Genomic DNA, 12,228 nt, shown 5'->3' with positions numbered 1-12,228 from the left:
ATTACAAAATTCTACATGCTGATAAAACTATGAACTTCAAAAAACCTTTGAAGAAAAACAAAGTATGATACCTTACTTTGCCAGGCTGCTATCATAGAAACTATAGAATGCGATGGATGGAACAGTGGGAATGTATGGGCTCACAAGTTTGAGGTTAGGAGATGTCCATATTGAGACATCAGCAATCATTGCTTTATCCCAAAAGTCATTCTGATGCTGGCTACCAGAGATCCTTGAGGTTCTTGGCTACTCTCCCTGCCTTGCCTTCATAGCAATGTCCTCTACTTTCTCTTCTGGTTTCTGTTGACTTCTATCTTATGGATCCTCCCTATAGCTTCTATATCTTTGAATGAAGTTTTCATGCTTTTAAGAGAATCCAATGGTCTAGATTAAGGCCCCCTTCCAATCATGTCAGCCACACCTTAACTCAAATAACATATTCAATATCCTACCTACAATGTGCCCACACAGACAGGAATACTGACAATGATTAAGAATACATATGTAATTCAATCTACACCTGATAAGACAGAGGTCAGCTCTGCAGGGAGAGTTATAACAAACATGGGCTCAGAGGCCAGAGACCTGGGTACAGAAGCCAAAGCAAAAGAGGGCAGAGATGTGTCACCAAGATCATTCCCAGGCCATAGAGATGACCCCAGGCAATGGAACTAACAGAACTTGAGGATTTCAAAATCGCTTGGGAGCTGTGCTTCCTTTCTTCCTTTCATCCTCTCCATTTTGGAATCAGGATGTCTGCAATATTTATACTATGCGGTCCCCACCAGGGTGTTTTGTAATCAGTGAAATTCTTTTCTTGTTACTGGTCTACAGACAGAAATTAATTTACCTCAGATTGGATCCTACTGAGAATGTAATACATACTTAATTTACCTAATTTAGATGATTTAGATGGTGACTTGTGACTGTTCAGAAGATGATATTTAGATGTCTTGGGAATTGAGTTGAGGCTATAATTTGTTTGGATATTTGGGTTTGTTTGGATGAGGACAAGGTATTTTGCATATGGGATAAATGGGCATCATTGAGGTTGAAGGAAACACACTATACACTGAATACCAGCCTGAAAGTACCTTGTCTTTAATCCTGGTGCCCATGCATGCTGCCTCATATGAAACATTCATTGTACTTTGTTTAATTTGAGATGGAGAGATTATCCTGAGATTTCAGGTTAGGCCAAAATACAATCACATGTATTCCTATAAAAGAGATATAGGATAATTTGGCAGACAAACATAAAAATGCAAGAAAGGAAAGAGCATAGACTAATTTGAAGATGCTGGACTTGAAAGCTGGAGTAATGAAGTCTCAAAACAAAAAATTCTGGCAGCCTCCATGGGCTGGTAGAGTCATGGAATACATGCTCCTGAAGAGCTTCCAGAAGTGTGGCCTTACAGAATCCTTGACTGCAGCCTTGAGACACTGATTTCAATTCTCTGGCTTCCAAAAGCATGTGTGATTTGACTTCTGGTATTGTGAGTTATCAAGATTTTTTCCCTCAATTTATTAAAGCAGTCACAAAAAGACTAATTTAATCATCAATAATTGATGATTAGGCGGCAAACTTGGCCCAGTGATTAGGGCATCCATCTACCACATGGAAGGCCCAGAGTTCAAACCCCAGGCCTCCTTGACCCATGTGGAGCTGGCGCATGCGCAGTGCTGATGCACGCAAAGAGTCCCGTGCCACACAGGGGTGTTCCCTGTGTAGGGGAGTCCCACGTGCAAGGAGTGTGCACCATAAGGAGAGCCACCCCGTGCAAAAAAGCACAGCCCGCCCAGGAGTAGCACCACACACATGGAGAGCTGACGCAGCAAGATGCTGCAACAAAAAGAGACAGATTCCTGGTGCTGCTGATAAGAATACAAGCAGACACAGTAGAATACAGAGTGAATGGATGCAGAGATCAGACAACGGTCTGGGAGAGGGCATGAGAGGAGAGAAATAAATAAAATAAATAAATGAATAAATAAATAGAGTTTATCTAAATTGTTCAGGTTATAGCAGTTTTAAGAACCATGAATTCCTTCAGGGCCAAAGGATGGTAGAAAGGAAGTCGATGATTGGTGAAAGAGTTCAGAACATTTCTAGAAGGGTAAAGCTGAAGAATTAGAGAGTTGCCATGAAAGAATGAGAATAGCTGAAAGAGATGGAGAAAAGGAAAAGGGATTTATAAAAAGAGGCAGATTTTCAGTTATACTATAAATATTTGGAAATAGACTGTTCTAGTTAGCCAGGCTGAAATGGGTTGGCTTCCACAAGAGGTATTTATTAACTTGCAAGCTTACAATTTTGAGACTGAGAAAAATATCTAAATCAAGGCATCATCAGGCAATGCTTTTTTCCAAAAGACCAACTGTCAGTGATGCTCGAATCCTCTGTCAAATGGCAAGACACTTGGTGGTATCTCCTTTCTTTCATAACTTTCAGGATTCATTGCTTCAGATTCTTGCTGCTATGGCTTTCTCCTTCTTCACTTATATCTCATTCTCTTATAAAAGACTAAAGTAAAGGGACTGAGACTCACAGTGATCCAGGCATGAACTGAAGGAACCTCCTCAAAGTGTTCCAACTACAATAGGTTACACCTTAAGATCCTACTTACTGAGGTCCACACTGCCTCACAACAACAAATATGCATATATTCTACTTGAATCATTTTTTTTTAAACAGATGGAACATACAACATTGGGTAATATTGTAAAAAATAAAATTATATGTGTTTCCTTTCAAATATATGGGAACAAGATGAAGTAAACACAGACCTTATAACAATATGGACAACATTTGATTTTTGGCAAGTTTTACACTTCAAGCATTTTATACGGGAACTATAGAAATAGCATGACAGTCACAGGAATATGAAGCTCACTGGAAAATTTTATATCCAAACTGAAATCAGCATATTTCATTGGCTGAGTATCATCCCTTATAACCTAAGCATTCTTCAATGAGTATAGTATATTAAGGCACACACAATTGCTATTTGATGGTAATTAGAAATGAAAATATTTATCTAAATAAAAAAACAAGGTAGAGTAGCAAAATGAATCATCTTTTGTGACACTGAAAAGAAAGACATGAATGACAATGGGTCCAGGGAAGGAAAGAGTAAGGGAGGAAAAAGATCTTCCACAGGGGAAGTTTTGAATATGGAGGATCAAGGATTTAATCTTGGAAAGGTCCAGTTTTAGAGGATGATTGGGGAGAAGAAAGAAAATGATGAATTTTTAATTATTAAGGAGATACAAGGAATATAGAATCAATCCATCAGGGCGTAAAGTTTAAAAGACCCTAGCCTAGAGGTCAATTCACCCTGTCATTTGATCTGGCCAAGTGAAAAAAAGATTTCTATGTTATAGTCCCCTAAAGGATGTGGTTTCTCAGGCAGATGGAGGAAGCAAACATATTCAAGTCTATTTGAGGAGGAAGCAGCTGGTGCTGCAAGACTCACTGCCCTACAGCCCTGGGGAGGAGGTTTGTGTTCGAGGCTGAAGCACTGTGGGAGGAGAGCTGTTATGCTGCAGACAGTAATAATCTCCCAGATCTTCAGGCTGGAAACTGCTGATGGTGAGAGTGAAATCTGTCCCAGACCCACTGCCACTGAATCGATCAGGGACCCCAGATGGCCGGTTGGATGCATTATAGATGAGCAGTTTAGGAGCCTGTCCTGGTTTCTGGTGGTACCAGTTTAAGTAGCTGCTAACACTCTGACTGGCCTTGCACTTGAGGGTGACGGTCTCTCCTGCAGATGCAGCCACAGAGCCTGGAGACTGGGTCATCACGATGGCCCCACTGGCACCTACAACCAGAAAAGAACATAGATCATACATTCAATCACAAATGCATAAAATATGTATCTAAATGTAGGTTTTCTTATTTATCATATGTATTCAGATCTGCTTTAGTTTGCTCACTCTGCATGTTTAAACCATTCTACAAATATAAAGATAATACCCTTCTAAACCTCTCACCTGAGGCCCAGAACACCAGCAGAATGAGCAGTTGGGAATGTGACATCATCTTGCTCACCCGAGTGATGTACTCAGGCCCCATCTCCAGGGAAACTGCATTAATAGAGCTCTGAGCAGACAACCAAGTCCCCGAGGAGCATATGCAAATCAATAGGGAGTATAAAGTCAAATGTACCTGTGCAGTGAGTTGTAAAGATAAATAATAGATAGAGATAAAAATACCATGACCAGAGGAAATGTAACTACACGCCAGCAAAAGGCAAGATATCAACTTAACAACACAACTTTCAACACCATTCAGCATAATTCAGAAAATGAAATATTTTATACACAATTGTACTCTTTCAAATCAACTGCACCCATCTTGAAAACAAAAGGAATTTGTAATAAAATACATGCATCTGTAAGTGTAATATAAGAACTTAGTTAAATGTTATAAATATGGTGCCAATACCTAGGTAGGATATACTCATATCATTGGGTACATTAAGATGTAGTGCACATATTGTGTATCTATCTCAGTCTATTCTCAATTTTAACATCCCAAAAGAACCTCACTTAATACTTCCAAAACAAGTCCTCTGTAAGCCCTTAACACAATATTACTCCCAGAAAGGAGTTACCAATATTTACAAGTCACCCTTAGGACTATCATTTAAGTCGACTGCTTTCTAAAATCACTAAGGTAAGGAGTAGCACACCTAAAGTGCAACACCTCCACCTAGTGGTCATAGGTAAAATGGCTTCAGCTCCCAAGTTCAGATAGAGCATTTCTTCATTTATTCCTACACAAAACTAATGATACTTTTTGAATTATGGAAATAACAATATCATGAACACTTCCAGGCATAAGACAATAAATTATGAACAAGTAGAATGATTCATTTTACTGGGAGGTTACACAGTAAACAAGTAACTTTTCTGCAGCCATTACTAACCTGCTTCTTTGAGATTTCCTCCTCTGAGCTAAGCAGTTACTCAGGAAAGGTAGGGCCATGTGAACTTGGTCCATTTCAGGATCAACCCTCTGCACGAACAGTTAGAGGTAAGAGAAAATTTAGGACCCTTTAACAATTATATGGATGAAAAATTCTGCCACTGTCATGAGTATAACTTTTCCTGCAGCCTTTTTCCAAAGCTCCTGAGGTTTTCCATGATGTAGAATGTCCCAAGGCATGTATTGTTCTAATTCTAATTAATTAGTTCATTTTCTGTAGTTTTTCTCCTTATGAGCACTTTACCTTAGGAGAGGGTCCGCTCCCAGCATTGAGGAATAATACTGCAGATGCCCACATCATCAGGGAAGGCATTCCTTCCATTAACAATACACCCTGTTCTTAGAACAGCAAAGTATCTGTGTTTAGAAGATGTTAATAATTAATTCAGGTTTGTTCTTTACACCCATGTATTTTTTCCTCCTCTTCCATGAAGTTGCATTTAATAAACATTCTTAAGTTTACTTATTTGCTTGAATTTCTACTTCTTAATTGATAGGTTTCCTGCATCAGTGCAATACAGTTTTCTTCCATTCTTATACACATTCAAAAATGTAAAGCCATCATGGATTACAGGATAACAAATGAGGATGTGTCATGAAGGGTAACTGTGCCAGAGGGGTCCACGTAAAATGTGAAGTAAGGAAATGTTGTCTTCAAGCAGGGGACAGTTGGCCTAATGCGTGAATAGAGGAGGGGGCTGGAATTCAAAGCCCAGTGAAGAGCACTTCAGAAAATGAACAGGACTTGGGAAAAGATGGTCCTGGGTATTTAAGAATAACTAATGAAACAGAGTGTGAAAGCGGAACAGGCATGTTCAAGGGGAATATTAATTCAATGAAAGTTTGAGGATTAGGTTATGTACTATGAGAATCCATGGAACAAGAGTTTGAATTAATTTTTCATTTTAGCAGGTATTTTGGATCATTTTACAAGCTATAACACTCCAAAGATGCAGACACAGTGGAAGCCACTAACGTTTCAGTGCAGCTGGGAAACAAGCTTTCTGTCATATAAGGATTTTTAAAAGTGAAATTTTCCAAATGCTCCCCCAATCCCAAAGATCCAATTTAGACCAAATAAATCTTTGACAAATGATTTAAAAACAACACATTTTGTTAAGAGTAATTCTAAAAAAGCCTGAGACTCCTGTCTCTAGTACATTCACACCTTCTCTCAGTTGTTGAAACACTGTTCAGGTGCTGCTGTGATGTGATTTTGCAGATATCATTAAAGCTATTAACTTTAAGAAGGGGGCTCCATTAAATCTTGCTCTACTGGTCAGAGAGAAAGAGCCCAGAGAAATTCATAAATAATTAGTATTTGAAAGGGAAGAATACATCTGAAGTTGGTTGTGGAATTCTAGGGCACCATGTGTCAAGGAATGCAGGCAGGCTCTAGGAGGAGAGATCTGACAGTGAGCAAGGACATGGGACCTCAGCACTGCCACCTGAGGAACTGCTTCTGCCAAACCCCATGAGCTTGGAAGAGAACTCTGTGCTCTGGACAGAAGGCAGCCCTATTTAACCATGTAGGAACCTGAGAAGAGAACCATCAACACTGGACCCAGACTACTGATCTACAAAACTCTGACCCAATAAATTGCTAATTAGTTATGAAATAAGAGTAAATTATATATATATATATATGTATTAAAATAACCACCTGTGAAAAGGGAAGTCATAAATCCAGATACAAGAGTTATCATCCCATTTAGCTCATGGTTCAATGATGCTGACACATGTTTCTTCTCATGAAATGTGTTGTGCTTTATGCCACTTTTACCCACAGGTGATTTCCTGATGTGTTACCACATCCATAGGGGCAGGGCTGAATACTGTGCTATGAAAATACAGGTAAGAGCAGAACTAGGTTTGAGGTAGTCAGGATCTGTCCCCTCTGTTTCCATGGCCATGTTCTCTGACAGCTGAGGAATTTCTAGACAGGGCTGTTGGTAAGAGGCCAGTGCACTGGGAACATCCCAGGTAGACCTGAACCAAGCTGCTGTCTTCACATTTGCTTAAGACAAGATGACTCATTCCTTTTACCTGGGACAAAATGGGAATGTTGCATGTTGTCTTGATCTAAGAGATAAATTGTATTATGCTTTAATTTATTTAGAATTTACAATTCTACATGTTTTATTTAATTTTGTATACTCCTGTTGTTCAAGTGACCAAAAAAATCTCAATTAATTATACATAAAATCAACTTAGCAAGTACATTTTCTGGGCACAGCTCACCCTTCCCCATGAACTTACCAGGGGGCAGTCAAGCCAAGTGCTGCTGTTACAGACATGAAATCAGGCTGATCGATATATGAGGCATGATTCATATGCAGCCAGACCTAATGTGCTTCAGGTTCTCAAACAATTCTACATTATGTAAGGAATTCTTTTTCCCCAGTATAGATACAGGGCCCAAGTGAATGTGCTCTATTCATTTTGGCATGAATGGATGAAAGTAATGTGTTAGCAAATTCTTAATATGAAGCCAAAATTAATCTTTAAACTGGAAATGATGAGATTTGTTGTTAAATGCATAGAATTTAGATGTATAGAATAAAACATTATGCTGTTCCCTTAAAATGCGAGCAATGCATTAACAGTGACCAAGACATTTTCAGTAAATGTCACACGATAATCCTGTAATAGATTCATGGAAACCAAATGCTTGTGGTGTCCTGAATTGGAATCTGGAAGGGGCACAGTACAGGAGTAAAAAATTAGATACATCTGAATGAAGTCTGGAGTATAGGTACTAAATTTGTACCAATGTAAAGCTCTTAGTTTGACAAATGTACCATGATTATGTAAGATGTAAATATTAGGAAAAAGTAGGCAATGGTGTGCAGGGACTCTCGGGACAACTTCTACAACTTATATAGGAATCTAAAATTATTTAAAAATAAAAACTTACTTAACAAAGCAAGTGGAGAGAGATATCTGTATAGTTGAGTGAACATTGTATTTAACCAAGTGAGGTCTGAAATGATGAGGTCATGTAAGATAATCCTACTCTAAAGCCAGACCCCATCTGCAGTGACATTAAAACACTTGCTCCAGACATTCAGCATCTCACTTGGCAAGTGAGAGTTGCACAAGTTGAAATAGTGATTTTTGACTCCTGATTTTCCTGACTTAATTGGACCCTTTGGTCCAAACAAACCTACTTTAGAGCAAAATCTTCAACCAGGGTATGTGTCCCACTGGTAGGCAAAAAGATTTTTCCATGGCTGAGAATAGGTTTAATGGAATACATTTCTAGATCTATGTATTCTGCTCAGATTCTTTCTTAAATTGGATTTTTCAAAGAAAGCCAAGTTGTGCTGCTGACTCTCTGTTCCCACGTCATGTGCATAATCAGATACAGGTCATTGTATGTCTTGTCATAATTTACAAAAATGGTCAGGAGATAGTGTAAATTACAATATAAACTAAAATCGATGCCAAGCGGCAGTAATTCCAAAATGTGTTCATCAATGATAACAAATGTACCACAAAAAATAAGGATGTTGTTAATGTGACAAAATGTGGAAGGGGTTGGGTGCAATATTTTTTTGTAAAATTTATGTAATATAAATATTTTGAAAACTTTTTTAAAGTATAAAAAAGATAGACCCATTTTTAAAAAGAAAAATATTCATTAATTTCCGCTCTTGAGCATTTATTTTTCTTTTTTTATTGCTGCCAAAAAGGTTTTTTGAGAAAAAAATGCTGGAGAGAAACAAGAAAATAGTCACAATGAACCCCATACACTAAAAGACAGAGCCACTTTAGCAAGGGAATTTATATTGCCCTTTATTACTTCCATGGCAGGACTCCTGTGTCTATTCTCCATCAAATATTTTAAATTTGATTAACGTATAAGCTCCCATGTTTGCCACTATTTACACCAAATACAACTTGGCATCTTCGTGCATCAAGGTAGACAGCAGAGACCCAGGGAGTGTACCCAAGAGAATGGGGGTTTCAGATGCATCAAATATTTCATCCAGTATCTTCCGAAACTAGATGGAGTTATCTCTCCCAAGATGATAAGGAAATGGTGAGGAACACAAGAATTGTTGATACAGGTTTCTTTCAGATTTAACCACATTGTAGAGACAGCTCTGTTCTACACTGGGATCTCATTAACTAAGACCAGAGCAAAGCCTAGAACAAAAACATAAACAAAAAATTACTAAAACCACAATGATTTTTAAAATTGTACCTATTAATGACACTTTCTAGGTAATAAAAAATTTGGAACTAATGTTAAACAGCAAAATACACTACAACAATTGATATAAAGATAGACTTTTTCAGACATTATTGAAAAGGGAAGGTTGAGAAATTGACCAAAGATCTCAGTCTCTGAAAGTTCACCAATTACATAATCAACCAAGATCATCTCAGCATCTCAAATTAGCTGAATATCAGAATCAGGTGTCAAAATGTTTGGAAATAAGAATCTTGAGCCACATTTGGACAAACTAGTCAAAATTTCCAGAATTGGAGTTTGGAAATCTCTCCTGAGCAAAGTCACTGAATTTGTAACCTGGCTGCTCAAGTCCATGAACAGGAATTTAGAAATTAATGCTGCAACATGTAAGCTGTACCAATGACATAAAGGCCAAATTTAAATGTTTTTAGGCAGATTTTATGAAGATTGAGATAAATAGAGCATAGCATGATGATCATTATATTTATTTTAAAAGCAAAGAAATGACAACATGGTTAAGGATTGAAAACCTGTAGATGTGATTTTGAAATTAAAGTCAATCTCTGACTTTATTGTGGTATTGGCAAAAGCAGGAATATGCAGACTATTCAAGATAAGAATAGGTGAAAAAATAGGTTACATTAGAAACTAGAGGCTTCTGAGGTGTGAGGATATATCTTTATTATGATAAAGACTCAGGAGACAATACACGGAGAAGAAACAGCCACTTGTGGATTCTGAAAATGGAGACAGTGCCCAAATGTGGTCTTAGTGCCAGGCACTTCTCAAATATTTTACATATATAGACTCATTGAGCCTCACAACAATGCTAAAAAACATGAAACAGTTTTCATATCATTGTACCACAGAGTAGTAACTTCAATTTCCAGGACTAGGAAGTGCCTGGACTATAAACATAAACTTCATACTCTAGGGATCAAGGTCATAGAGAAATCTGAACTCATTTATTGATAGGTATATTTACAAAATAGAGTGATTCTTAGTAGGAGTATGAAAGAAAGAGATGATTGCCCATCTTTTGTGTATTGCTTTCTTTTTTAAAAATAAATCAATTTAATTGGTAGATATCAATAAAGCATGAATCCATCCAAAATGTACAATCAAATGTATTTAGTATAAATTATATTTAGCCTGATTTTTGCGTATTGATCCTGTATCCTAACAATCTAATGAAATTGTTTATTAACTCTAGCTAGGAATAAATATTCATGACCATTGTAGACTTCATTTCTGTAGCTGGTCATATGGTTAAAGCACATATTCATCACGACATTCTTTCACTACCTATTTTGTGTTCCCTTCACCCTCACCCAGCACCTCAGTTGGCTGTGTTTCTTTGCCTGATGGGATGACTCAAGCCTTCATTCCTGAGGACACAGGTCCATTGAGAGTCATTCCTGGGTTGACTTGTAGCAGTTTTCCATTGACTTTAGTCACAGAGCATAGTAATACTAGGAGGTTCCCTAGGTCATCTGCATCCCAGGTACACTCTTCCTATCACCAATGTGTACTAGCAGTCCTTTTCCTCTAAATAGAATCAATTAACCCAGCCAATACCATAATTCTCTTCTTTCTCTTTTGATTCAAGTGTATGAAAAGACCAAAGTGGGCAGGCTGCAGTCTTATCATCAAGATCAATGGAATAGTGTTTGTGTTTCCTGGTGGAAGCACTCCTCCTTTTGGGACAAAGACCTGAAGACCAGTTGAGCTTGAATTTGCATGGACTGGAAATAAAAACTTTCCTGGTGAATCCCTGGGGTAATAGTGAATGTTGCCACTTGCATTTCCAACCCTTTTTTCTAGGATTGTGAATGACAGCTAGGGGAGAAATAACACCATAGAGTGAATGTTGATTTAGAGCACAAAAAGCTTCCTAGAAAGCATTGTCCAGTCCTGGAGGTACTGTCACTTACTTGACAAGGTAAGTGAGCCTTTATAAGACCAATACACTGAGATGGAAGAACCCTGTATTTTGTTGGGTTTATCTCCCGTCCCCTCTCATCCAAAAGTCAGGTTATTCATTAACAGCCATTAGTATAACCCTATTACACAAAAGAATACCAGATCTGTAGGAGATTGCAACTAGTATTTGTTTAATAAGTATGTGAATGAAAAGATAAATAAATGTATAAATCCATGAGGTAAACTTAATTTACAAGTAAAACAGAGTTCTAAGCAATAAACTAATGAGTAATTTTAGATTTTTTTTGTTATTTCATAAATTTGCAGAAATGAATATAGTTTAGCATAGCTATAAGTATTCAAAGTGAAATAAATTTTGATTCAGGGTAATGCTACCAAATATGAAAAATGTTTTAGGGATTAGTACACTTGGAAGCAAACAACAGAAATGGAGTGGGTTATGCTAAGCAAAAATGAAAGTATAAAAGGAATATCGTGTGGCTTGCAGATCTGATCACAAGCCGGGGCAGCATAGGAAATGTGTTGGAAGTTAGATGGCATTAACACAGTCTGGGACATCACAAAAAGAGAAAGACATGATCCCACTCCTACCACAGATGGAAGGTGGACACTCCTGATGACAACATCAATGCTGGATGCCAGTCATGAGACATTGGAGGTTGAAGACATCTACTACTGCCATAATAGCAGAGGATTCAGTCTGAAATATTTTAGACTCATAGATGCATCTTAGAAAATTTTCTACATGTTATGTCAAAATTGTGTGACTCTAGCAACTGTAAATAAATTGCTAAATGCAATTACTGTTTTCCAACTTAGTGTTTTTAGAGAATCCAAGACAAGATATGACCTCATCCTGCATATAAATATATAAGAAAGAAGAAATAGAACCAGCAAAATGGTGGCAAGTAAGGAGCTCCTAGCATCAGCTCGTGTGCTAAGGGCAATTAGTAATCTCCCAAAGCTATCTAAAGCACCTGTCTGTTGGCTTCAGGAGATAAGAAGGTCCTCCTGGAACATTGTTGGAAGATTAGAAGGAGGTTACTACCCATCTGCAGAGAATATTTGTGAGTAGGGTACTCCACATCCC

The 12,228-nt window shown here is 37.7% G+C and overlaps 1 gene segment (V, D, J or C); it reads right to left on the bottom strand.

Annotated features, from left to right (window-relative positions):
* Nucleotides 1-3,480: 3,480 nt before the first annotated feature.
* LOC131273801 (immunoglobulin kappa variable 3-20-like) lies at nucleotides 3,481-4,074 on the bottom strand. The segment is given in 2 exon segments: nucleotides 3,481-3,824; nucleotides 3,997-4,074. Coding segments are annotated over 2 exon segments (393 nt in total).
* Between the last annotated feature and the right edge of the window lie 8,154 nt (nucleotides 4,075-12,228).

This window comes from Dasypus novemcinctus, chromosome 17, assembly GCF_030445035.2.
Source record: "Dasypus novemcinctus isolate mDasNov1 chromosome 17, mDasNov1.1.hap2, whole genome shotgun sequence".
Classification (NCBI taxonomy): Eukaryota; Metazoa; Chordata; class Mammalia; order Cingulata; family Dasypodidae; genus Dasypus; species Dasypus novemcinctus.
This window is presented reverse-complemented; position numbering and strand designations above follow the sequence as displayed.